Here is a 26,663-nt window from a genome sequence, read left to right on the forward strand (position 1 = left end):
CAGGTGACCACCTGGCTTTCTCAGCAGGCTCACTCTCACACCTTCTCTCTACTGTTATTATTATGTTGAGAAGATTCCAGGAAGGTGTTTCAAAAACTACCTCTGAAGAGCCAGCTGCGGTGTTTAATGATACTCATGCCTGGCTGGACTGAAGTTTTCCTTATGGGTCATCTGTATCCTCATTTTTGCTCCTTAACTAAGATTTGGTTTTAATTCTTTTGTTGATTTTTTTCCTGGAGAAACGGAGATGTCAGCTGCCCACTTCCTCATTCATTCATTCATTCATTCATCCATCTATTCACTCATCCAGGCCTTTTTATATGGCTGCCACTCTGGAACCTGCCATGTGTTAAGTATTCTGTGTTTTTTTTTTCCCCTGGGAATTCAAGAAAAGAAAGCACTCAAAACACAGATCTTTTTGGTGCTCTATAAATAAAACACAAGTTTCATTTTTTTTCTTCCCTTCCTGCTCCTCTTCCAAGCTCTGCTTCTCCTGGCAGGTCACACTGAGCTAGGGCACTTTGGTGGCTAGTTAAAAAGAGAGAGAGAGAGAGAGAGGGAGAGAGAAAGAAGAAGTCACCGTGTAACTGTGTTGGGACCTTTGGAAATTCTAATGATGAAAGACAGAGTTGTGGGCCCTCACTTCCCCTTTCTGCTCAGTGCAGGCCTGGGTGCCACCAAACTGGAGCAGTCCTTACTGGGGAGCTCGAAGCAAACATGGATCAAGAAGCCGTGGGGAATATTGTCCTGTTGGCCATCATCACCCTCATCAGCGTGGTCCAGAACGGTAAGGCAAAGTCCTCACTCACAGAGGGAGACAAGGGTAGATTTTGTTTGCCGGTTGTTAGAAAGTCAGGCTCACATGGTTCTTTGTCCCTGTGCGCTTTTTCCTTTTCTTTGAATGTATAGGGTGTGTGTATTCATGCTTGAACTTGGGATTTTCCTTCTCCTGGTATTTCTTTCACTTAAATGGTGGTGACTGACCATGTTTGCAGAGCCATGGCAGCAACCTAGAGGCTTTATCAAAACCTTTACTGAAGTATCACAATCAGCATTTTAACTATTAATTACTGTGGCCGGAGACCTAGAAAGGGAAAGTAAAATATGTGTTTACTCAGACACTGGGCTGCAGTAGTGCAGATGGGCTGATTTCAATGCAACTGAGATTTTCTGTCACCTGTAGGCAAAAAAAGAAAGAAAGAAAGAAAGAAAGAAAGAAAGAAAGAAAGAAAGAAAGAAAGAAAGAAAGAGAGAGAAAAACAGAATTTGGGATGTAGGGTGGAGAAATCATCTTACCATTTTTTATCTCTGTATTGCTCTTTTTTTTTCTTTTGGAGAAAAATAGATGCTTTATAATACTTTCTCTTTTTTTTCTAGTAATGAATAAATTTGAAGCGTTTTAAAAAATGCATTACATATTTACATAAAGAGAGAGAGGAAGCATTTTTCTTGTGTGGGGTTTGTATTTCCATTAACCTTGCCAGTGCCTAAAAAACCATATGAGGTACGCAGACCTGAAAAAGACAAGACTGTGTAGAATTTTCCCTTTAGAGTTCTGAGTTAGGTCTGCTATAGACTTTTTTTTTTAATGAGTATTTCCAGGGGCTTTGTGTTTTGTAGTTTATTAAGATAGAGGAAAAAGGATGGTAATTGCTAAGGGCAGCTGCTATAACCGAATGGGTATTAACTGTGTGCCCACACACTGTCATACTTGGGAAGTTTGAGTATTTAACCAGTTTGGGAGACCTTGTCATTTCCCCCCAGCTTGAAGGTGGACAGAGGCTGAGGATTTGCCTTCTGAGCCCAGAGGGCTTCCCAGAGACCTCCCCATACCAGAGAGGCCCAACTTTGCATCCTCCAAGTATGTTCCCTATATGGAAGAGCAGTTGGCCATGTTTTGACCCAAAACATTTCATACTTTCATACTAAGTCCACACGATCAAGTTGCAGCACAGGGAGGGAACAAATGGATTGTTTAGGCTGCCATTCCTCAAGCCATTGCTATTTCATGCAGGTACCATGAGTTCCCGTGGTCTTACACATCAGTGACGGATTCATTTATTCACCCTGCATACACCTACTGGGACCTGCTGTGACAGGCAGTGTCCTGGCTTTATGGGGATATAGTGGCTATGGTGTCGGGGCCCCCTGGTGAAAGGAAAAGAGAGCGAGAAAAGATGGCCAGCCATGGTCAGAGGGAAGCCTTCAAAGGCCCTTCTCATGTCTGTGGAGGCAGTTTTGCATGGGTGGATGGGGCGGGCAGTGCTTTTTCAGCTCCATATGGGGTCTCCCCTCTGGTCCTTCCCCTTATAAGCATCAACGTAGCTGACAAATATTGGTGAACTGGGAAACCAGTGCCGTGTCACTTGCCTGTGTGGATGGGGCTAAGCTAGCTAGAAGGCTGGCACTCACCCTGAGCTGCTTCCTCTCAGTTCAGAGCTGACTTGGGGGAGGCTACATGGTCTCCTGTTGTGAGAACAGAGTCTCTTCATCTCTCCAAAGAGGCAGAACCTGGCCTTGGTCTGTCAAGTGGGTCCTGGGCTTCTTCCCTTGGTGGCGAAATAAACCCTAATCAGACTTGAGAGGGACAGTGAGGTTCCTAATTACTTTGGCAGTGAGATTAAGTCTTTTTCTTTGGTACAGTATGGGAGGAGAGATTATAGCTGGCCCAATGCCTGAGTCTTAACCTCTATTCAAGGGCCTTGACTTTTGACAGGCCATTTCAGATAGGTAGCGACAGAACACAGTGGCTTCACTGATAGAGTTCCAGCAACTGATGAGTGAAATGGAGGCTTCCTGGTGGGAAGATACATGTATGGACCGGAATAGAGCTATTGTTTCGGGCTGGAGACTTTTTCAGCCTGGGCAGACCCTATGTGGCCGCCACATCATGTTGTCCATCCTCCCCAGCCCACTGTGAGCAGCCAGGGCAACTCGGGGGCAGAGTGATTTTGTATAGCACTATCGCACCCTTGCTTGGGGAAGCGACAGCCTGCTGTTAGTTTGAAGCCACAGAAGCAGCCCAGCCATGTTCCTCTCTGAGGCAGAGGCCCAGACTGCCATGGGATGCTGAGACCTCCATGTGAAGCCTTTTATTTGTAACTGTTAAATGTACTCTTGTCAGAGAACAAGAGAGAGCCAAATGGCTTGGAAGAGAACATCTGTACTTGCTTGCACCATGAGTTTTTAGGTAAACACTGAGGTTCAAGTGCATGTCCCGAGCTTCTCTTTGCAATTCTAATGAACCTCAACACTGCAACCATAGATCTTCCATATAGAGTTCAGAAAATATGCAAAAACCGTACCTTTCCCCTCCTGCCTCATAAAATGCCATTTCAAGCTCTTCCTGTTAGTTTTAAGGAGTATTTACATGTTGTTGCCAGGCACTGCACGCTTTGTCCTAAGACAAAGAAGTCCAGTCTACAGGTGTCCACAATGGTATCCAGGGCCTGTGCTCTCTGTACACTGCGTGAAGCTCATTTCTTGGGAAGAGGCCAGAGCCTTGCCTGCCTGGAGGAACTTCCTCCTCTGACTCTTAAACATTCTTTAGTCATCAAGATCTTTGAACCTGTGGCCCTCTTCCAGCTTGATCCAGCAAAACATGGATTTGGAAGCACAGAACTAGTTTAAAATGCATCATTCCAAAAAAGCTGGGCCAGAACCACCAAATCCTGGTTTCCCAGGGAGTATAGATAGGTGCGTTTCCTATGAATAGCATCCAGAGATCCTCCAACTTCTCCTGCCAAGGTGCCAGCAGCATTGATAGGCAGCAAACCTGAAAAACACAGATTTGGAGAAAATGATTTCCATAGGAAGCCAAACTAACTAGAGTGACAGGAGAGGGTGAGCTGAGGGGAAAGGCATTGAGCCTTGGGCATGGAAGCTTGAATGGTTACAGCAGAGAAACGAGGTCCTCCAGCAGGAGAGCTGTTTTTGAAGCCCTTCTGGTTGTAGAGAAAAGTGGTGGGAATTGGCATCATCGTCTCTCCTCAGCTCTCTTCTTATCATGAAGCCAAAAAGGGGGAGACATGATGGCCCTGCAGACACAAGGGTCTGTGAGAATAGTGATAAGGAGAGATACAGAGCTGGTAGTGAGCACCTACCCCCCCATGCCATCCCTGGTACTCCCACCGCAACACACACACACTCATAATGAATCTCATGGGTACCACATTGGAACACCTACCAACCCAACCTGGAGTTGGATGGGCTTTAGATACAGGACTCATGAAGTGCTCCAAAGCAAAAATTTTATTTACACCATTCTCAACCGTTCCTACCTAATCCCTCCCATGATAGAGAGCTCATGACATACTGAGCTTGCCCTTCCCATTGTTAGGTGTATTGAGTTTGTTTTGTCAAGCATAGCTCTTTGTGTTGGGAATAGTATCTCACTGAATCCTTGTGGCTTGTGAAATATATAATATTGTTATTCCTATTTTACAGAGAGGCAATGTGGGGCTTGGAAAGGCTAGACCATTGGTTAAAAGTCCTAGAGCCAGTAGTGGTGAAACTGGGATTCAAATCCATTCCAAAAAGTAGACACTTATGTTATATATATTGTCTCAAATACATTTATCCAAACACCCACTCCTGAAGAAGTTCTGCTGCCCTATGACTTCTACTCACTGGTCCTGTTTCTATTCTCTGGAAAAGCTTGGACTATGCTTGCTGCTTCTGGGTTTACAGAGTCAGCTGTACCATACTGTCTTCCATGTCATTCCTCATGTGACTTGGTTTCCAGAGTCCCTTGTCACTGGGTTTCCGCCTCCCACCCATCTTGCCCTGGGCTCTCGAAGTTGCAGGTGATAGATGTTTTCTGCACAGGGAAACTGTTCCTGAGATCCAAACATCAATTCTATTCAAATAATCAGGGGTGTGTCATTCTTTGAACACTTGTATCACACTGTTGGCTCATAGTAACTTTGTGCTTAACTAAAATCTCAAGATCTTTTTATGTGATGAGAAAGTTATTGGGTCCTCTCTCAGTTTCCTTAACCAAGAAGTGGAACTATCATAACTTCTATGCCTGCTTGTTGGAGGTACTGTGTAGAATAACCGAGGGAAAGTAGCCAGGGGGGCCTGGCATATGGTAGGTGCTCAGGAATGGCCTGTAGCCTTTTCTCTCTGGATCTCTGGCTCTGGCTCTCTCTCTCTGGTTTGGCCTACTGTCAGCAGCTAGCCAAGATAAGTGTTTAATGGTCTCTGCTCGTAAAGTTTCTGTAACATAGTGGAGGATAACAAAGGGTTGGGGTGGGAGTAGGCAGTGAGGTGTGGGCAAAGGAAGGCAGATTCTTTCAAGTTTAGCTAAACAGGAGGAGAGACTAGTGAACTGAGGCAGTCTTGATTTTGTTTTGTTTGATGGGTAGGAAAGATCTGAGTATGTTTCTAGGGTCAAGAGAAGGAAAAAGAAAGACATGGTCCAGGAAATAAGGAGAACACCGATGAAGCAAAAAGGGCCAAAAGGGTGGCAGGAATGGGCGCAAGGTCACAGGTAGAAGGCAAGCCTTGGAAAAGGGGAAGGGGTTGGTTTCTCTGAGCCAGGAGTGGAAGAAAACAGATGCAGAGAAGCGTAGCCCAAGCGGTGCTTGGCAGAAATAACCTCTGGTTTTCTTAATACCATCTGTGTTACACGTTCAGAGGCAAAGGCCATCCCATTGGGTTCTGGAAAGACACTGGTCTTCCAGCAAAATTTTCTGCTGTATTTTTGTGGCAAGAAGAGACATCCATAACAGACAGAAGTATACTTAAAACCAGTGTAGTTTATGGAATCCCTGCGGTGAGCTACAATGTGACAGTAACAGGAAAGAAGGATCCTCATTTGCTCCCCTGGATTTGAATCCCCAGTTGCACTTCTTCTCAGTGGGGTGACTCTGAGAGAGGTCTCTGACCTCCCCAAGTCACTATATCCTTGTCTACCAAGTGGGGACAGCACTGTCCACTTTGCAGAGTTGGCATTAGGCCTGGTAAGGGACTAGATGTCAGGTGTCTGCTGGGGTTCCTGGAGCAGGGCCGATGCTCTTTTTCTACAAGTGGCTGTGTAGCTGTGCTCCAAACAGGCACGTTGTAACAGGAGGGGAGGGGAGAGAGATCTTCATTCCTGCTCTCCTATCCAATCTATAGACATACCCTCAGGATTTTGGCTACACCCCATGGCCATCATCCTAGCCGGCGCCCTCCTATCTACCCCCTATTGTGGGCCTGACCCCTCTAGACACTCACCTTGCAGAAGACAGAATGGCTTTCTGCTTACACCATCCCTCAGCTTACACCTGTCAGTAACTCCTTATTGCTTGTGAGATGGGAATAAGTTCTGATTTTCTTAACATGGCTCTCATCAAGGTCACTGTCACACTTCTCAACTCTCTTCTTCTTCAGGCCTGGGCTCACTTACCGCTTTCTCACTCTGGCCGCCCTATGAGCACTTCACATTGCCCCTCACCCTGCTCTGCGTTCTCTTCTGTCCATGATTTGGCACGCTGTATAATTTAATTTAAGCGTTTTGTTCACTCTGTACACTCTATCTCCTCCTCTTCCACCCTCACCAAAACATAAGCTCCTCAGGCCAAGGTTCTTTGTGTGTTTTGTTCTCGGATGCAAGCTAAGTGTCTGGCATATGGCAAGTCACAAAGAAAAATGTCTTTGAAAGAACAATTCACCATCTACCTCTTTGGCCTCATATATAATTCTATCTGTTTCCACTCCCTGCTCCCAATTTCCCCCATCATAAGCTGGATCTACCAAACCAAAGACAGTTCTTGCCTCCGCATCTTTCCATATTCTATTCCACTCCAGTGGGGTGATCTCCTCTGTTGCCCCCTGCCCTCTCCTTCTCTTTGGCTGATTCCTACCTGTTCAGAAAATCTTATCCTAGATGTCGCTTCCTCTAGATCCCTGTGATTCCAACACTGAATTAAGTTGCCTCTTGGATCCTCGATGGCTTCCTGTTCTCAGTCAGTTTCATCTTAGCATGAATCACTAGAGTGTAATTTCTGCTCTGATTGTCTATTTCCTTCGACTGTAAGATCCTTGAAAATGGGGCTGCATCTTGTTCACCATCACCTGCCATCACTAAATGCAGTGATTAGTAGAGATAGCTGCTGAATGAATTTTTGGTAAATGACATTGGATGGAAGACATTTAAGGTTGTTTGGAGGGCACACAGAGGGAACATTTAACATTATAGTAAAATAATGGGATATCAGGCTCATGAACATGTCCGTTATAAACCAGATCCAAACCTTTCCCTCTGCCAGGGTTCTTTGCCCACAAGGTGGAGCATGAAAGCAAGACACAGAATGGGCGGAGCTTCCAGAGGACGGGAACACTTGCCTTTGAGCGGGTCTACACTGCCAAGTGAGTGATACTGCAAACTAACAGAGTGGGGCCCTGGGCATGGGGGCATCCCTACAGGAGTGAAAACAACCACTCTCAAGGCTACATGTCTGAGCCAACCTTCAGAGTGCCAGGGAGGCAGAGCTCTGAGGGAAGGTTGAACCTCACTGGGGTGGGCTGGGGGTGGGTTTGTGGACATTCTTTATCATCTAAATGAGTGCTATTGTTTAAAGAAAGGAATTGGAGATATTGGAGGTGGGGATATGTGATCGCCACAGATGCTCCAGAAACCTCTGAGCCAGTTGTGTGGTCACAGTGTTAACCAATTTCCTGGGCAATTAGTTCAGAGGTACTACCAGGAAAACCAGCCATTGCTTGTGGGCTGGCTTTGGAAGAACAGGCGAGACACAATGGCGGCAGCCTTCTGCTCACTGCCCCTTGCGGCCCCCTTGGTGGACATCTGGAGACATGGCAGGACCTTTCGTAATGCCCAGTTTCTTCGAGAGGCTACAAGAACCATAAGAATGAGGGAACTGTGCCATTGCTTCCACCCCCCTCTCATTTTTTACTTTTGAATAAAAAAGCTGCTTGGAAACACCTGAACAGCTCAGTGAAGGAGATGGGAGCTATTTGGGATGCAAATCCCAATGGATGTTATTCAAACACTCATTTTTTTCCTTCTGCAGAATGTACTTGAACAGTAGTTTCAGGCTATGGCCTGTCTGCTTCTCTGTGCTTGTCACTAGGGATCTGTCAGAAGGAAAGATTCCAGATATGAGCTGGCTAAGGAGCCGGCCTTCACTCTCAATCAAAGGTGACTCTGATGGGCTCCAGAGATCTTTCCAAAGGGACAGTCATGGACACCCAAGGAAATCATTGCAGGTGGACATCCTCATCCCTTCACCCTGTCTGGGCCTTTTGCCTTTTGGGTTTGGGGCTTCAGGCTGCTCCTGGGTGTCCACAGTACCTACAAGACCTCCCCTTCTCCTGGGCCCTGGCTACCTGCTTTGCTCCCCCTGCCTCGTATTAAGTGGTTCTAGGCATGGTCATTCTGGCAGGCTGATTTCAAGGAAATCCTTTGCTGAACTACCTACAGGGACATTTCTATTTTAACATTTCGACCTTCAATATATTCATTCTCAGAATCTATGGAAGAAGTTCGAAGATATGGCTTCAGCTATTTTAGACATTTGCATTGAAAGGAGGGTAGGGGACGTAGGTAGGGTGCATCGGTGGCTTTGTGTCACTTGCAGGGGGAGAGGTGGGAGCAGCTCTCAGACACATCTGGGGGCAAAAGATACAAAAAAGATGTCTTTGACTCCCAGAGGGGCCATGCCGAAACCTCTCTGAAAACAACTCAAGGGAGATATTCATACTATCCTAGTTTGGAAAGAGAAGCTTCTTTCTGCCTGGAGATCTGCATTATTATCAGTCACACTGTGTTCCTACAAACTCAACTGGTCCATTCTGGAGAAGTTAGACAGGGCAGCTGGCACGCAGTGCAATTTCACTGCACCTCGAGAGAAGTTCAGTTTCAAGTTTGCCAGCAATGAAGACAAAATGGGACTGGCTGAGCAGTTGAGTTCCTGCCGTTTGCCCCAGGAGTGAGCTAACTCTGCGCCTAAGAAGGGGCTGTGCCCACACCTGCCCCCTCCTCACTGGGGCCAGTCCCCAGATTGCAGAAGTGCTCTTTGGTGACAGCTGTGCTGCGTCATTTGGAAGGGCGGTTTGGAAGTTCTGCAATGGTGTGGGGTTCCTGACCTAAGGAGGAGCCAGAGGAGGGTGGTGGGATGTTCTTGCTGCCTGGGGTCCCCATGGCGTGGACGCTGCAGCCCAGCTCCCCAGGCCCAGAAAACAGGGCGAGAAGAATGAGGGGGAGGGATAGATGTGGAGAGTTTGGAACTCAGGAGGCGAAAAGGAGAATTTCCTTAAGATGAAGGCTGCCCAGACACTGCTGTGGTTCTGTTACAAAGACCACTTCCTCCCTGACCCAGCAGACAGCACTGCGTGTGCCGGTGGTAGTTTATAGACAGGCTGAAAGATCAGGGCTGCGGGCTACTGTGTGCTGGCAGAGCCAGAGGCACCCAGTCTGCTGGCCTCTGCCTGGAAGCCACAGGCAAGGGGTTATGTGTTCATCTAGCAGAAATTGTCCGGCAGTAGCTTGTCTAGAGGCCTCCAAAAGCACCAAAGCTGGTGCGGGTTGAGCTGTGAATCTGCCAAAAGAAGAGAACATCTATCTAATCCCACTATCTAAAAAATAAGAAATTAAGCTTTACTCATTTTTAATATACAGGTTGAGAGCGGAGTGTGTATTATACCTGTCACAGGTTTGCATGATCACATCTTCTGGTTGATGGGGTGTGAGGTCATAAATGTTTCCAGACCATGGCTATAAAGAAAAACTAAGCATAAAGGATAAATGATGCTGATGGATTGAAAAACCAGATGCATATTTTTCAGCATAAAATATGACGGTTGACTGATTCAGATGGTTCCAGATTTTGGAGCAGTCGATAAACAGACGTTGCAGCTAGGTGTGGCCCATTGGCTCCAAACTGGCCTCGGTTAGTGGTCTGTCTCATCACCCATCAGGGCAGAGCTGAGTCAGAGTTTGAGAGAGAAAAAGAATCTTGACCTTTACTCTCTGTTCTTGGGTATAAAACATAATTTAAAGCCCTGTCCTCAGATGATGAGCACAGCTAGAACAGTTTGATTTCTGGAGGAGAAGCTCAGTTAACTGATCTAAGATTCTTCCTCATGAGTGCAGGTGAGCACAGGTTGCAGAGAGGAGGAAGGCCTCCGGAGAAGTGTAATTTTTGGACATGTGTTCCACACATTACAAGTTCGTGGGCTGGTAGCACATGTTACAGAGAAGAAAAAGTTCTGGACAGTAAGAATGTGGAGAATTTTTAATGTACTGAGGGACACTGTGATTCTTGGTTCTCCAAGAAAGGGAAGTTAAAAAAACTACAGATACACCTCCCCTGCCTTTTTTTTTTTTTTTTCAGAGTGTATCACGGGTTTAGTGTTTCACAAAATGCATTTTGGAAAATGCCACCTTAACATCCTTTCTCCCCTGCCCCTCTCAAAATCCACTTCAGACTCACTTCTAAGTGGGTAAATAATTTGAAGGCACTAGATCTGCATTGATTCTATCGACTTGCAGTGGTACTATTACTATTATTAGTGATATTTACTTATTTTAAGTTAATCCAAACTAACTAACAAAACACTATGTAAGTACTTCTGTATCTGATTTCCAAAGGTGGGGAAAAACAAAAGGGAAAAAAATGAGTCCTTTTCTCCATAAAAACATTGATAGTGTAGTGTATCAAATTGAATGCAACACAGTGAATTGTTGACAAATCCGGCAAGCACCTCTGAATTAGACCTCAAGTAATGAGAACCAAGATGGGTTTGTCAATTTTGTCTTGCAGAAAAAAATGGCACAAAACTCTCCACAAAAGAAAATTTGGAATAATGATAATTTGTCAGCAGGAAAGACATTTCCACTGGGGATTGTAAGAAGGAAACTATTGGAGCAGTAATAGCCACCATTTATTGAAAGCTTTTTATGAGCCAGACACTGCTTTATCTCATTTTATTTTCACAAGCCAGGCAGTAATTACTAATGTCTCCATTCACCTCTTATAGATGAGGAGAACTGAGGTTCAGTGAGGCTAGGGAATGCACTGACATTTGCACCGTGGTCGACTAGGCATCAGACCCAGGCTATGTGACCTTAAAGACCATGTGAGCATTTGCTAGGCTCCACCTCAAGAGACAGCTACTTCCCTGGCCAAAGATACTTGAATTCAACCCAGTGGTGGCCCTTTGTCAAGGAGGGACATATTGCGTGGAGCTGTGGGTAGAAGACATCTCGCAGATCCTGGATCACAGGACTGGCTTGAGCCAGAGCAAGGGACAGGATTCTGGGTATATTCTGAAAATCCAGAGGAGGAGCCCATTCTATTAAAGTTGGGAGAGTTTCATTCAACTCCAGACAGACCATGTTTTATTGGGGACCAAGTTGCCTTGAGACAATAGGAGTGATTGAATGACTGATTCAATGTCACCTTACTATACCATCCTCTCTAATGAGCAAATTCCTTAAATAATTAAGAATTTAAAAAATTTTTGCATCATCTAGATGAAACCAGTACTCAAGAACAAACATAAACAGAAGCATGAGAATGAGGAGGAGGCCAGGGTGATTTTGGTATTAACAGATTTTCAAACTGTTGGAACATCAGGTATTAGATCCCATCAGGCATAGAACATTATTCAAGTAAATAAAAAAGAATGTTCTCCCTTGTTCTCTTGAACTGGGAGGTGGATGACGTCTGGAAACCCAAGGCTATGGTTTTGTGCCTCTAGTATAGAATAGATGTGATGCTCATGCTCCATAGCTGCATACAGGACCTGTTTATTCACTAAGTGCTCCTCCCCAAATGACAAATTTGTTCAGGGATCCTGCCCTTCAGAGTTTCTACTGTGCCCGCTAGACCAGGGCACGCACCCTCTGGGCACAGGGCGAGGTCAGCGGGGCTGTGTTCTCTCCCCTGCACCTCCAGCCCAGGACGGGATACACTGCTTTCTTACCTTTAATTTCATTGACTTCTCCAGTAGAGGATCCTTTGATCATCGGAGGGACATAAAGTTTCCTCTCTGGGTTCTCCGCAGGGGATGGACCGAGGGCTGGTCATCCCAGTGCTACCAGTGAGGCCTGAGATGTGATCGGCCTGAACAAGAGTTCATAGCTCATTTAGTAGGAAAATCATGAGAACCAGATCAGGAATGATCCAGATGGAGGAATCCAAGGAAGGAATTTGGATAAAAGGCTGAATACATTTTGCAAATTGCATCTTTGCTTTCACCAGTACAGTTTGAACCGTGCATTACATTACATTACGTTAAACCAGTGGTTTTCAACCTTGAGCATGCTTCTGAGTCACCTGGAGGGGCTGCCTCCTGCCCCCGGAGGCTTTTAATTTTCTAGGTCTGAGATGGGCATTAACATTTGCAGTTCTAACAAGTTCCCAGGTGATTCTGATGCTGCTGATCCAGGGGCCATATCTTGAGCAGCTCCTCATTAAAGCATCAACTTTTAGAGTTTACGTGGGTCTTAGAGTTACTATCAGTCTTAGTTTTTCAGGGAAGGAAACTAAGTCCAAGATGATTGCTTTACCAGTGACAAACAACTGGTGAGTGTCAGGTCAGAGACCACATCCTAGTCACCTGCCCTTTCCACTCTATTGCTTTACTTCCTCACCCCCCTTCATGCCTCCACCTGTTGTGAGGCTGTTTTTCCATGGACACACGTATTGGTCGTCCTGATCTAGACTGTAAACTTCTCAAGAGGACACTCGCTATTTATTTAGTGTAGTTGAAGAAGTAATAGATCTGGTTCTAGAGTTGGACTGACCAGGATGCAAATCCTGGCTTTGCCATTCCGTCTCTCTGTGATGGTGAGGAGGTTACTCAGCTTCTCCAAACCCCAGCTTCTCATGTGAAAATGAAAGTAGTTGCAGTAGGCTGAATGAAAGGTCCCCAAACATATTCGCATTCTGATCCTGGGAGCCTGTGAAGATGCTCTGTTACACCGCAAGAAGGAATTAAGGTTGCTAACCAGCTGACCTTGAAATCAAGAGCGTATTCTGGATTATCTGGAAGGAACCCAATGTAATCACAAGGGTTCTTTAGATGTGGTAAAAGGAGGAGATCCCTGGGTCGCTCAGCGGTTTGGTGCCTGCCTTTGGCCCAGGGCGTGATCCTGGAGTCCCGGGATCAAGTCCCACATCGGGCTCCCTGCGTGGGGCCTGCTTCTCTCTCTGCCTGTGTCTCTGCCTCTCTCTCTCTCTCTCTGTGTATCTCTCATGAATAAATAAATAAAATCTTAAAAAAAAAAGATGTGGAAAAAGGAGGCAGAAAAATTGGTGTGTTTAGCAGGGCTTACAAGCCAAGGAATGCAGGTGATCTCTAGAAGCTGAGAAAGGCAAGAAAACAGACCTTTGCTAGTCTCCAGCAGGTTTGCAGCCATGCTGACACACCTAGATGGTAGTCCAGTGAGACCCTTTTTGGACTTCTGACCTCCAGACAGTGTGTCTTGTTTGAAGCCACTGAGTTTGTGGCTACCTGTTCAGCAGCTGTAGAAAATGTTTGCAGTTACTCCTGCACACTTACAGGACCGCAGTGAATTTACAGGAAACACAGGGTATAAGATACCAGCACGGGGGTTGGTGCGGAGGGCCACAGGAACCGGGATTGAGCCCTACACACTGTAATCGCACGCCCAGCAGGAGACCTTTCTGTGCATCAGCTTTTCTGAGTCGACCCTGGTTTCTCTAATGGTTGAAGCTTACCTTTCTTTCCCCAGCCCAGCCTGTGGGTCTGACAAAGTTTTCCTCAGTTGGGCTCCTGTCCCCTACACCCAACCCCCCAAATCCTGAAAGCTGCCACAGCCCTGCTGTCTGTGTTGCTCACTTTTCAATTCCAAGAAGCACTTTGGCACAGCCAGGAACAGGAACCGTGCCAAAATGAATCCATCAAGAAACCAAGTCTCTTATTGGCTTCACCGAGGAAGGGAGTAAATGGATTCTGAACATGTGGTTGCCTCGTACCACTGCCTGTTTCTGAGGTGGCAGCCGTGTCTTATTGGTAGATGTCAGTGGAATGATGAATGCAGTTGCTGCCTCATGTGGGATGCTGATGATCAATTTGGGGTTTCAGGTAATTTTCAGACTATGCTGCAGTAACCTGTTTTCTGATATTTCTTCTTTTTTTTATTCTACAGCCAAAACTGTGTAGATGCGTACCCCACTTTCCTGGTTGTGCTCTGGAGTGCGGGGCTCCTCTGCAGCCAAGGTAACTCAGACTTCTCTTTGCGTGTTCTCTTTCTGAAATGTGCATCTTGAGGAGGTTCAAGTGCAGGTTTTTTATTGAAAAGACTTTGCTTGACCTCCAGCTCTAAGCTGTGAAGCCCTGGAGAGGTGAGAACCCTCGGGAGGTCGTGTTTCAGGCATGCTCTGTGCCCGGGCGGAGCGGGTGCGATAATGCATTGCTAATGCTTGCTCCCCAGTGGCTGGTTGAGAGCTGCTGCGCTGACAAGGGTGGTTTAAGGCTAAATGTGACTCAGAATCCTTAAGCAGTGTTAGCTCAGATACAAGGGCATTATAAATGAGAGCGCCTGAGGGATCTATTCTGGGACCGCTGTCACTCGGCGCTTCTGCTAATAAGCTTCCAGTGTGGAGGTCCTCTGCTGGGCATGTGTCTGCAGAGCCACGGTCTGGACTTCAGGTCTGCAGCCTTCTCCCGGGTTATCAGCAGCCTACAGTCCTGACTTTAGCAGGTTGACTCCCAGAGTTGATTTAAAATGAAATGGAAGCCAGAGTCCTGTGTTTTGGTTCCCTTTGGAGCTTGGCACTGTGCCTGTGGAAGCTTGGCGTGACCTGGCCAGCTTCCACACAGTGGCCCAGCAGGGTGTGTACATGAGAAAAGGTCACTGGTGTCCTCTGACGGACTGTGTAATCCTTAGCATTAACTCCTACTTTATAGGTAGAGTGGATATTATCTCCCTGTATTATCTCTGAGGACACTTTGGTTCAAGCGGAACAAGGTAACTTGTTCAAGGTTACACAGCAGGTGAAAGAAGAGTCAGGATGAGAGCCCAGGTCTTTTGGGTTCAATCCTGGATTTTTCACAAGTATCTTTCTGCATTATTCACGTATATACTGCCTGTACATTGAACACCTACTATGTGGCAAGCCCTGCGCTCGGATACACAGTGATAGATAATAGAGATGGGGGCGGAGCACATAGCACTCAGTGAGATGAACCATAGGAAAAAAGCTAATGGGTAAGTTACTGCTGAGAGTGAGAAATGCCAGGAAGGAAAAGAATCAGGTGCAGTGGCAGAGAGCAGAGGTGAGAGATGGCAGCAGAAACTCCTTCAGAGACACCATGTGGCCTCCTTCTGTGCTCCATAAGGCTGTCATTACTCACTATTTTTTTTACCACTATCCATCCTGAGTAAAATAAGAAACATGTCGGGGATAACTTGAAAAATCAAGTCAAACTAGGCTCATACCAGGAGTTATGACTCCTTTTCTGTCTTAGATGATACTTGATGTAGATGAATCTAGAGTTGTTCTAGCTGGATAAATACAAAGGGAGTTTGAAGATGTTTTGAAGTCCTAGAACCACACTTCTGCCCAAATAAATGTCAGCATTGCTAGGGGACAAAGGTGTCAGTAGACCCTCTTCGATCATCATTTCTTAGGACTATTGTCAACTACCAAATATTTTAATCAAAAGAAACCTCAGAGATCATTCTAGCCCAGATCCTTCACTTTACAGGAGCGGAGCCCCGGCCCGAGAGGATCAGGTGGTTTGCTCAAACCTCAGAATTTTCAGGGACACCTGGGTGGCTTAGTGGTTGAGCGTCTTTGCCTTTGGCTCAGGTTGTAATCCCAGAGTCCTGAGATTGAGTCCCACATTGGGCTCCCTGTAGGGAACCTGCTTCTCCCTCTGCCTGTGTCTCTGCCTCTCATGAATAAATAAATAAATAAATCTTAAAAAAAAACCCTCAGAATTTTTCAGTCCAGATTTGAATCCAGCATGCCCTTTCTGCTGTACCAAGCAGCCTGGGTCCATGAGGCAGGCACCAGTCTCTGCAGGAGGGCAGTGAGCGCAGCCAACTCCCACCCATGACTCCTGTGCACACTGATGTTCTGTTTAGCTCCCATGGAAAGAGACACAGACTGGTGAGTTAGAGCAGAGCCGTCCAGATGGGACAAACCAGGACAGACTTCGTCAGAACAAACTGTGAATTGTGAGAGTTCTGTGACCTTCAGACCCTAGCATGGACCTCAGAAGCAGCTTCTCTCGTGCTTTGGTTTTCTTACAGTCGGTAACACTAGTATTTTGGGAGGCAGGGTGGAGTTGTGGAAAGAACACGGATCCGGGGACTGACAGACTGCAGATAGTTCTGCTGCTGTGATCCTGGGCTGTTACTCAGCCTTCCTGAGCCTCAGTTTCCCCATCCATAAAGCAGAAATAATCGAGTTCCTAGGGTGATTAAGTGAGAGAATGTGCATAAAGCCTCTGACACACTACCCGGCATAGATCAGATTGAACCACATAAAACTGCCAATGTCTGACTGTTTCGGACCCGCAAAAATGGTAATTTCATCTAATCCAGCCCAACAATAGAAGCCCAGTAGATGCTGCTGGTGGTAATACAGTTTTGAAATCATACAAACCTGGTTTCACATTCCACCTTGTTAAAAAATATGATTCAACCAGATCAGTTCCAAGATCTAATTGGCTTTTTCAAGGGATTCACAAATCCAGCAGCATCCCATCTAGCAAGCAGAGGGGAGCTCCCAGGGGCTGTACAGAATGGAAGGTTTTTAGAGGAAGGAGGGTGGGGCAAGAAGGTTGTTAGTGAAAGAAAAGGGTTGTTCCAGGCAAGGTTTCTTTCCCTTGGGGAGAAGAGTAGGGGGTCTTATCCTACAGATTACCTCATCTTTCCTCAAAGGAAGGAGAGGGCCTTGTGGCTGATTACTTCATTGACTCCGATTGGAACATTCCTGACCACAAGTTAAGACTGAATTTCTGGGGGAAGTTGAAACTGCAGTTATATTAGGATTAAGCCCTGGTTTAGGGACTTGGCCTAGGTGACACCATATTGGGCCTTTGGTTTTCTTTTTAACAACATTTTCCTTGGCTCACCTGACTTTTATGAATTCATTTAACAAATAATTTTTGAAAGCCAGTATATGCCAGGCACTATGCCAAGCACAGAGATGGTGGCTAGCAAAAGATGGCTGTCCTCATGGGTCTTTTGGTCTGGTAAGTGACTCTGGGTGAACTGACTTCCTGTAATGTGCTCGTCACCAAGTGGCTGGGAGGATTAGAGACCCAAGTACCCAAAGGGCCTGGGGCAGTGCCTGACATTAAAAAGTTCTCTGTCAAGGTAATAATTATTTGGCATTTGAATAGTGCTAGGAGGTCTTCAGACTGCTTTGATATCCATGCACCTATTTCACCCCCATGACTATTCCTGATAGGTAAGAAAGCCACAATCAGCCCTTCGTTCAAACGTAGGATGAGTTAAGTATTAGCTCCTGACCATAGCAGTCCTGGTGGGGTTGGGTTTTCTAACTCTCAGCTCCAAGGTTCAGGACCCTTGCTGCTCATGGCTGTTCCTCATAGGATTAGATGGTAAAAGGAATCTTCTTCCCAAAGATCTCTTTCCCCACCCCCCAAAGATTTATTTATTTATTTGAGAGAGAAAGAGTGAGAATGACCATGAGCAGGGGGAGGGGCAGAGGGAGAGAATCTCAAGCAGACTCCTCTCTGAACTCAGAATGCAATGCAGGTCTTGATCTCATGACCCCGAGATCATAACGTGAACCAAAACCAAGAATCTGATGCTCAACCGACTGCAGCCTTCCAGGCGCCCTCCTCCCTAGAGATCTTTTCTGAACTGGCAGTAAATGTTCAAAAAAGGTTGAGCAATACACTGCCTAGAGTCCCAGGGGGGAAGAGCATGCTTTTAAGAGAGCTAGCCTAGAGCTGGGCTTGGGGTTCATGTCTGACTCCTCCTACCCCTACCTTGGACCACACACACACACATGCGCACAAGCATGCGCATGCACACACACCCTGACGATCTTACACAAGCTCCTTGACCACTGGAGCCCAAGTTGTCACATCCGGAATAGAAAAGATGACACTGATCATGTGGAAGGGATTCAAATAGGTGATGGCCAGGAAAACACTCTGTAAACTGTACCATGCTGCTGATAGAAAGTACCATTTATTGAAGTTCTGGGTTCCTATCTTTGCTACAGTTCACATCAGCCCCAAGTGCCAGAACCTGAGGTCTCTGCTAGATTTTGTGACCAACGCTAGTTGCACAATGACTGTATTAATATTACGTTAAACTTGGCGTGTTCTGGCATCTGTGAAACTCACACAGTCATTTCCCTTTCTCCACTCAGTTCCTGCCGCCTTTGCTGGACTGATGTACCTGTTTGTGAGGCAAAAGTACTTCGTCGGCTACCTGGGAGAGAGAACTCAGAGGTAGGCCACGGGGACTGTATAAGAACTGGGGTGTGAGTCATGCTTTGAGCAAGACTGATTACCCACAACCATGTTCTGCCTAAGATTTAAGGCTCTGGGTGATCACTTAAGGGTTGGGAGGGGAAGGCTAACTAGTAGCCCTCATCCTTTACTCTCTGAACTTCGCGAGCTCTGCAGAAACTGCTGGGGGACTCGACTCGTGTGCCCCGTAACAAATTCTTTCACATGGCGTCGGGCTCACAAAGGATGCTTTAACACCATGCGCTGCACATTCTTGCAACCCCACACCCTCTACTCCCACCTTTCAGAGTCTGGGCCTTGAATGACTTTCTGTGTCTAGCTTCTCAAGGTCTCCGGTGAGTGAAACATTGCATTGTTTGCCTAAAGAAATGAGAGCTATAGCTTGCACCTTTTGATAAGTCCTCTTGAGTCACAGATCTTCCAGGAACCAGCAGGAATAATGTTGCAAAAAATAGGATGCCCTCACATGCAAAGGATGGAGTCTGTGAATAGAGTCCCCATTGCATTGCTTATAGATGCTGCCAGACGGAAAGCTCCAGAGCAGCAGTTATACTTTGACTACACCTGGATTGGGGAATCAGGATTTTCATAAAATAAATGAGGATACTTACAGAAGAAGTGTTCGAGTTCTAGTCTGCCATCAGTTCCTTAGAATTTCTAAGGCACTGGGAGGGTTCCAAGAGGCAGGCATGCGTCCTGAGAGGCTGCCCACACCCCTCTACGTGGACTCCAGCCTTGCCCTCCATTTCTCTTCCCTGCCTATTTTCAGGTCCCTCTCGATCTCTCACAGTAGCGTGCTTCTCTCGTGGTTAACAGGCTCTCAGTTCAGATAGCATCCTTCGGCGTGACAATGGCTCTGGCAGGTGAAAGCTCTACATCTGGGGACTTTGGGATCCTGTGAAGCTAAATGGCTGGGGACAGGCAGGCGGGCCAGGGTGTGTGTGTGGGTTGATGGTGAGCTGCAGCCCAGAGACGAAGGACTCTTCTTCCAGCAATTCTTTCCTGCCCTCGTCTCTTCTTCATTCCTCTCTTGTGGTGTTCGTATTTATCCTCGAAAACCACAATTCCATTATGTCTCTTATGCGTATCAACCTGTCATGAATGTTCTTTATTCTCTTCCACCCTGGAAAGCCTCTGTTCTGCCTTTCCCTGGGAGATCACCGGTTGTCAAGAGGCGGGGTGTCTATCAATGGAAAGAGGCGCTTCTGCTCTCTTGGCCTGCCTCCCTGTCTTCCTCCCCAAAGTCTTAGGGGTTTGGCCCAGTCACTGTTCTCTTCATCTGTCACCACTTGCCTGAGATCTTAAAGTTGCTTTAATTCTAAGACAGTCTGTGGAGCATGACAAAATGTGTTCATTTACCACAGGCTCTTCTCATTTTCAAGGCAATCACTGTTACGGAGCGAACTGAGGTGGCAAAAATAATAAGATATAGACTTAAAATCTTAAAACTATTAGATTTACTTGGATCTCATTGAAGTGTAATTGGCCTAACCTCTTAAATCCTGGCCTGGTATCTCCTGGGAGAGGGCGGGAAGATCCCACCAGCCCCTTTACCCCAGCTCTGCTGCGTTACAGCCTTCTTACCTCGCCTGCATCCACAGCCTTCCTTACTAGTCCATCATGGTGCTCTTTCCTGCTGAGACCAAACGTGATCTCACAATACTTTTAAGTACAGAGTTCTGAGCTATTGTCATCAATAGAAATTATATATACTAGATGAAATGTCTAATCCTAATCTAAATGAATATATCGCTTAAGATGGATATATGCCTGAGGGCCTCTGTGGCTAGGTCCAAGAGAATTTTCAATTCTGCCTTCTAGAAACTATGTGCTAATACATTCCCACTGTAGGTTCCACTGTGGACGCCCACCTCAGTCCCTGGGCTGCGTCACACTTGCACTCTGCAGATGCTTTCCTGGCCTCATGTCTTTGGGATCTGCTTATTTCTTGGGCTCATCAACAGAGGAAGATACAGCTCAGTGAGACCCTTCCAGGAATTTCTCCCTTGGGCTCACAATCATCTTTTGCTCCTCCGCAGAAGTTGCTTTGGCCTATCCACATCAGAAGTTCTAGGGTCACTTTTGGTCCAGTGGGTAGGTGCGACATTCCTTGATGTGTCTCCCCCACCAAAGCTTCTTCCTTCTGGGATTTTGTGGTCCCTTTGAAGTATATGGCCCTAATTCTCTGTACTACATCCTACTCCCTGACTCCTTTCTCTCTGTCTTGAATAGGTAGTTTGTAGCATTTCTATGCACAGTTAAGAATGAATTTTAATTTCTTCCCCTTTCATTCTAAACTTCTATCAGACCCAAACTCAGTGGGGGTTGGCATTTATAAGACTACTTGCCTTTTATTATTTATCTTCCCTGCCTGGTGCTATGCTGCCCTATCTTCATGTCCCTCAGAACCCTGTTCCCCTTGGAACTCCTACTAAATTCCTCTCCGCATTTTGAAGTTCTCAACCCAATGGTGGACGGGCGATGATTGACAACTCTTGAGACCAATAAACTGAGGTTGGCCAACTTCACCTTCCCCTGATTGCTAACTCACTCCTCTTTGACTCTACATCCCTCCTTACTGACCATCTGCCTGCAGTGAGGTCCTGAGTCAGTTGCTGAGATGATAATAAACATGACACAGCCCTTGCCTCAAGGAGGCCTGGGCTCTGCTAGAGTCAGGGGCAGTACCAAAAATACTAGAGAAATAATTATGGGCACAATTATCAAAGGTCCTGATCTCTCATAGTCATTTTTCCCTTCAGTATCAATATTTTAGACTCTCTACCCACCCTGTCATATGGGGACCTTGGGGTTACTTCACAGAGTTAGAAGATGAACTCGTTTTCTTGGAACCCCTGAGGTGAGTCTATGAGTGTTAAGGCTGGTGTTTCTAAACTGAAGCCCACCAACCAACGACACTGGAATTGCCTGGAGTGCTTGTTAAAAATATAGATTCTGAAGGCACCTGGGTGGCTCAGAGGTTGAATGTCTGCTTTCCGGCTCAGGTCGTGATCCTGGAGTCCCGGGATCGAGTGCCACATCAGGCTCCCTGCATGGAGCCTGCTTCTCCCTCTGCCTGTGCCTCTGCCTCTCTCTCTGTGTCTCTCATGAATAAATAAATAAAATCCTTAAGAAATATATATGTGGGTTCTGGGGCCCCAGCCTGAACTTATGGAATCTGAATCTCTGGGGTGGGAGCCCGGGTGTATGTATTTCAAAAACTTCTGCACACAGTTTGGGACTCACAGAAGGCTGTTCATGCCTCTTTTCTAAGAACAATTCATTTGACAAAAATGTATGGAGGGCCTGATTTATTGGAAGTATGTGGGTGAACAGAGGCACAATATCTTGCTCTCATGGGCCTCACAGTTTTTATTCCCTTTAGAAGATTCCAGGTTTAAAGTCATATTTCCTTACTGAAAAGAACAGATTTTTTTTTTTATTTTTTAAAAGGAGGTTTTTTTTAATGATAGTCACACACACACACACACACACACACACACACACACACACACACAGAGGCAGAGACACAGGCAGAGGGAGAAGCAGGCTCCATGCTCCGGGAGCCCAACGTGGGATTCGATCCCGGGTCTCCAGGATCGTGCCCTGGGCCAAAGGCAGGCGCCAAACCGCTGCGCCACCCAGGGATCCCTGAAAAGAACAGAATTTTAAAGCCAGAGGGGACCATAAAGTTTTCTTTTTCTACTCACATTTTGTCTATGTTTTTGTGTAAGGTGGGGAGGTCAGTGACTTGCCCAGGGTGACATGACTGGAGCTCAGGTGCCTTGATGCCTGGGCTCACCTGTCTCCTACCACAGCTCCTCTTCCTCAAAGTTTTAGACACATTTGAGATGCGAATTGCTTGTCACCAGGCCTCTTTTATGTTTTCATGTAGGTTTCACACTGTGTGTGTGTGTGTGTGTGTGTGTGTGTGTGTGTGTGTGTGTTGAAAAGGGGGATACATTTGTTTCAAAACTAACCACAAAATCCTAATCTCCAAAACCTGAAGGGGCCCTCAGGAAGGCAGAAGGAACAGGACTGTGAACTCAAACGGACAGGTTTGAATTCCCACTCTGCCTCTTCTTGGCTGTGTGGCCTTAGGCCCATCGTTCAACCTGTCTGCTCTCGGTTTTCCCACCTGGAAAATAGGCTAACAATACCTCACAGAGTAGCTCTGAGAATTCAGTGAAGTCGCAGATATAAAACGCCTGGTCTGTCTGATGCTTAGTTTAATTCTGACCTTCCCCACCCCATTTGGAGAGAACTATGTATCAACTTTTAGAAACAATAAGAGAGAAACCTTGAGTTTCAAAGGTGAGTTATGTAGATGGTCCATGGCTTGGCCAGAGCCTGGGGCAGGCCCTTCCTCTGCGCATGCCATGCCTACCTCCCAGGGTCCCAGCCCATCTCCAAGCTTGACAGACTGAAAGATACAGCTAATGAGGTGGCCGAGCTGGGGACCTCCATTCACACTTAGCCCTGCAGGTGATGGGCACGTGCTGAGCTCCTGCCTCCCGCACCCTTCATACGGTCTGGTCTGGGAAGAGTTAAGGCACCACACCATCTCCTTGGGGACGATCAGCCTTGAGGCCTTTGAAAAATGCTGCCCAAAGTCAAGAACACCACAATTTCAGCAGCAGGCACTGCCATTTCATCCTTCACCACAGATTTATCTCGAGCACGTTCTGAAACAGCTTTGCAAATCACTTTTTCTTGTTTCTGTAATGAGCATATGGTGGCCTCATTCATGTGATAAATTTGAGCCACTACAATATTTGACTTTTCACAATTTAATTTCTCTGAACCCTCTATTCTCTGACTAGAAAAAATATCCCTTACTTAGACTTTGTTACTTCCTTATCAGCATTAGCAGGTAACTGTCTGAATTTGTCTGCCAGGGCCACTATAATCGAGTACCACAGATGGTGGGGGGAGCTCAGACAACAGAAATTGATTGTTCTATAGTTCCAGAGGTTAGAAATCTGAGTTCAAGGTGTTGGCTGCCTTGTTTTCTTTTGAGGCCTCTCTCCTCAGCTCACAGATGGCCGTTTTTTCCTGGTGTCCCCACATAGTCTTCTCTCTGTGTGTCTGTTTCCAAATCTTCTCTTCTTCTTTTTCAAGATTTTATTTATTTATCCATGAAAGACAGAGGGGCAGAAACATAGGCAGAGAGAGAAGCAGGCAGAGAGAGAACTCGAACACAGGACTCTGGGATCACACCCTGAGCCGAAGGCAGATGCTCGGCCAGTGAGCCACCCAGGTGTCCCCAAATCTTGTCTTCATATAAGGACACCAGTCCTATTGAGTCAGGGTCCACCTTAGTGATCACATTTTACCTTAATTACCTCTTTAAAGACTCTATCTCCAAATACAGTCATGTTCTGAGGTATTGGGGTTAGGATTTCAACATATGAATTGGGGAGGGGGAGACACAGTTCAGCCCATAATGCTCCTTTTAGGAGCCAAATATATTTCCCCAATAAAGAGATGGAATGTCTCACTTCATGAGTGTGACTGTAAACAGGAAACCAAGGAGAGAAGAATACAGTGGCCAAGGAGCAGGGGCCGGGCAGCTAGCAGTGCTTCTCAAACTTTAATGGCCTGTGAGTCACGGCGGCACTTGGCAGAATGCAGATTCTGATTCAGCAGATCCAGGGAGGAACCTGAGATCCTGCATTTCTAACAAGCCCCCAGTGGATGCCAGTGTGATTGGTCCGTGAACCACACTTTGAGTAGCAAGGAAATAGTCAACTGCTGAAGTCTGCTTTTCAGACTCTAGACATAGGAAAGTTACGAGTTACAGTATGAACCTCTGGGGTCCATTTCAAAAAAGATACAATTTCTCAGGTTGAACCTATAGATGCCAAATTCTGTTCTCTCGTGATTATGTCAAAAACCAGGCTCAGCAGCACCGACTCACCTGTTTTAGCTGAGCTGGCTGTTCTTGTTGAGCGGTCTTGATTGCCAAAGGGTCCCCTCGCCGGGGTCGTTACTAACAGCCTTAACGAGCCATTTGGCTGGACTCTCCTAACGCGCTAGTGCTGCACAGATGGATCCAGCCACAGCGGTCACAGAGGGTTGTGCAGAGGGAAGCCAGGGCAGCCGCTGTGTACAATTAGGCGGTCACATATCACTGGGGAAATGCCTCCTGACCCCAGCTGCTGATTTGCCTAAGCAGCTTAGGATTTAGAGCCTTCGAGAGAAGCATATAAATGTACTAAAACATCTTTCCCCTCTCCATTCACTTAATATGTAAGAGCCTGTCTTCCACTGTGAGGGGCCCAGCTCTTGTTAGTGCGAACATGGGCTGTTCCCAAGCAGCCTCATGGGCGTAGATGGAGCTCTCAGATACTGAAGCACCTTTTAGATTCCAGCAGCCTTATTGGCTCATTGAAACCAGCACCCCTCTCACAGAGGTTCTTCTGTCCCGCATTAGGCCCAGCAGCCAGCACGGCTTCCCAGGCACTCCTGGACCAGAACCCGGGGGTCACACCAGGTTGATGGGGTTCCTTATCCCCGGTCAGAATGTCCGAGACCAACCGACTGACAGCACCCACCACCTTCACGCCCTCAGGGAACTGGAGAGGCTGCACAGCAGAGCCCTAATGATGACGGGTTTGGGGGTCTAGGCTCTTTTAGCTTGGTTTTGAAATATGGTCTGTGATGGATAATAGTGGAGACCCTTCCATTCTTCATTTGAAGTCAATGGAGCATTCCTGAGTAAAAGGAACTCAAATTTAAACCCCATGTATCTCGAAGTGATAACATTTTTGGTTGAGTTAGTGTTATTTTATTGCTTCTACAGTTTTCTTTCTCTTTCAGCACGCCAGGCTACATATTTGGGAAGCGAATCATACTGTTTCTGTTCCTCATGTCTGTTGCTGGAATATTCAACTATTACCTCATCCTCTTTTTCGGAAGTGACTTCGAAAACTACATAAAGACAGTAAGCACCACCATCTCCCCTCTGCTTCTAATCCCCTGACTCTCCACTGAGTATGGGGTCAGCGCTCTCCTCTGATCAATACCTAAAGTCATCATAACTCAGCCCTTGCAAAGATGTGGCTCCTCTTCAGACAGCTGTAAATCTAATGACCATCTGGGCTCTGCAGCTTGAGTTAACCTTGCTTTCCCTGGAAGAAAATAACTTTGTGTCTGCTCCACTCCTTGAGAATGGCAGTGGCCCCATATCTCTTATTCAGACCCATTATGTATGTTTCTTGACTTCTCCCGCTTTCTGAAGATGTTTTGTGACCACATTAATGTGTTCCTAAAATAAAATACAGAGATATGTTTTAGGCTGGTGGTTGAGTCTTTTGTGGGTTGATTGCTGCATTTGATTTCTTTTTTAAAGATTTTATTTATTTATTCATGAGAGACACAGAGAGAGAGGCAGAGACATAGGCAGAGGGAGAAGTAGGCTCCATGCAGGGAGCCCAATGTGGGACTCGATCCCGGGACTCCAGGATTATGCCCTGAGCCAAAGGCAGAGGCTCAACCGCTGAGTCACCCAGCCATCCCAATTGCTGCATTTGAACAACTAATCTTTTCCTCGACCTCTGTGATAATAATAGAAAGTACACTGTCCTTACACACACATGTGCCTGGAAAGGCACACACCAAAATGTCAACCATGATTATCTCCAGGTGAAGAGATTTGGGGTAAGTTTTATTCTGTGGTTTATATGTTCATGAATTATTTGAAGGCTTTTTTAAAAAAAAAGATTACTTATTCATGAGACACACACAGAAAGAGGCAGAGACACAGGCAGAGGGAGAAGCAGGCTCCACGCAGGGAGCCTGATGCGGGACTCAATCCCAAAACTCCAGGATCACGCCCTGAGCCGAAAGCAGACTCTGAATCGCTGAGCCACCCAGGCATCCTTATTTGACTTAATGAGCAAATTAATACCACTCAAAAAAGAACCAGAAGAGACACAACTGAAGCATGGTCTTTTCTGGGAAGCCTTTCCTAGCTCTAGGTTGGCCTAGTGCTGCCCTCTGACTTCCCACAGCACCCTCTGAACATCTTAACCACAGCAAATCCATATTACAATGTAAAGATATTTGTTAGCATGTGTCATCCTTCCCCACTAAATCATTAGCTCTCCAATATCCCTGATGTCCTATTTATTTTGCTTTTCCTGTGCCAAGCTTGGAGACTGTCACATAGCAGGCATCCTGCCTCAAGCTATTTTAGAACTCAAACAGACGTCCTG

At 46.3% G+C, this 26,663-nt stretch overlaps 1 protein-coding gene across 1 annotated transcript; it reads left to right on the plus strand.

Moving 5' to 3' along the window:
- The first annotated feature begins 537 nt into the window (after positions 1 to 537).
- On the plus strand, positions 538 to 25,742 carry LOC121497468 (arachidonate 5-lipoxygenase activating protein). Its single transcript, XM_041767136.1, has 5 exons — positions 538 to 787; positions 7,257 to 7,356; positions 14,129 to 14,199; positions 18,342 to 18,423; positions 25,267 to 25,742. The coding sequence occupies exons 1-5, from the start codon at positions 718 to 720 to the stop codon at positions 25,427 to 25,429; spliced, it is 486 nt and encodes a 161-aa protein (XP_041623070.1). The 5' UTR covers positions 538 to 717; the 3' UTR covers positions 25,430 to 25,742.
- Positions 25,743 to 26,663: the final 921 nt, after the last annotated feature.

Source organism: Vulpes lagopus, chromosome 8 (genome assembly GCF_018345385.1).
Source record: "Vulpes lagopus strain Blue_001 chromosome 8, ASM1834538v1, whole genome shotgun sequence".
NCBI lineage: Eukaryota > Metazoa > Chordata > Mammalia > Carnivora > Canidae > Vulpes > Vulpes lagopus.

Coding starts and splice junctions, on each gene's coding strand:
- LOC121497468 (XM_041767136.1), top strand. CDS start 718: ATGGATCAAGAAGCCGTGGGGAATATTGTCCTGTTGGCCATCATCACC. Junction 7,357..14,128: donor GAGCGGGTCTACACTGCCAA/GTGAGTGATACT, acceptor TTTATTCTACAG/CCAAAACTGTGTAGATGCGT. Junction 14,200..18,341: donor GGGGCTCCTCTGCAGCCAAG/GTAACTCAGACT, acceptor TTCTCCACTCAG/TTCCTGCCGCCTTTGCTGGA.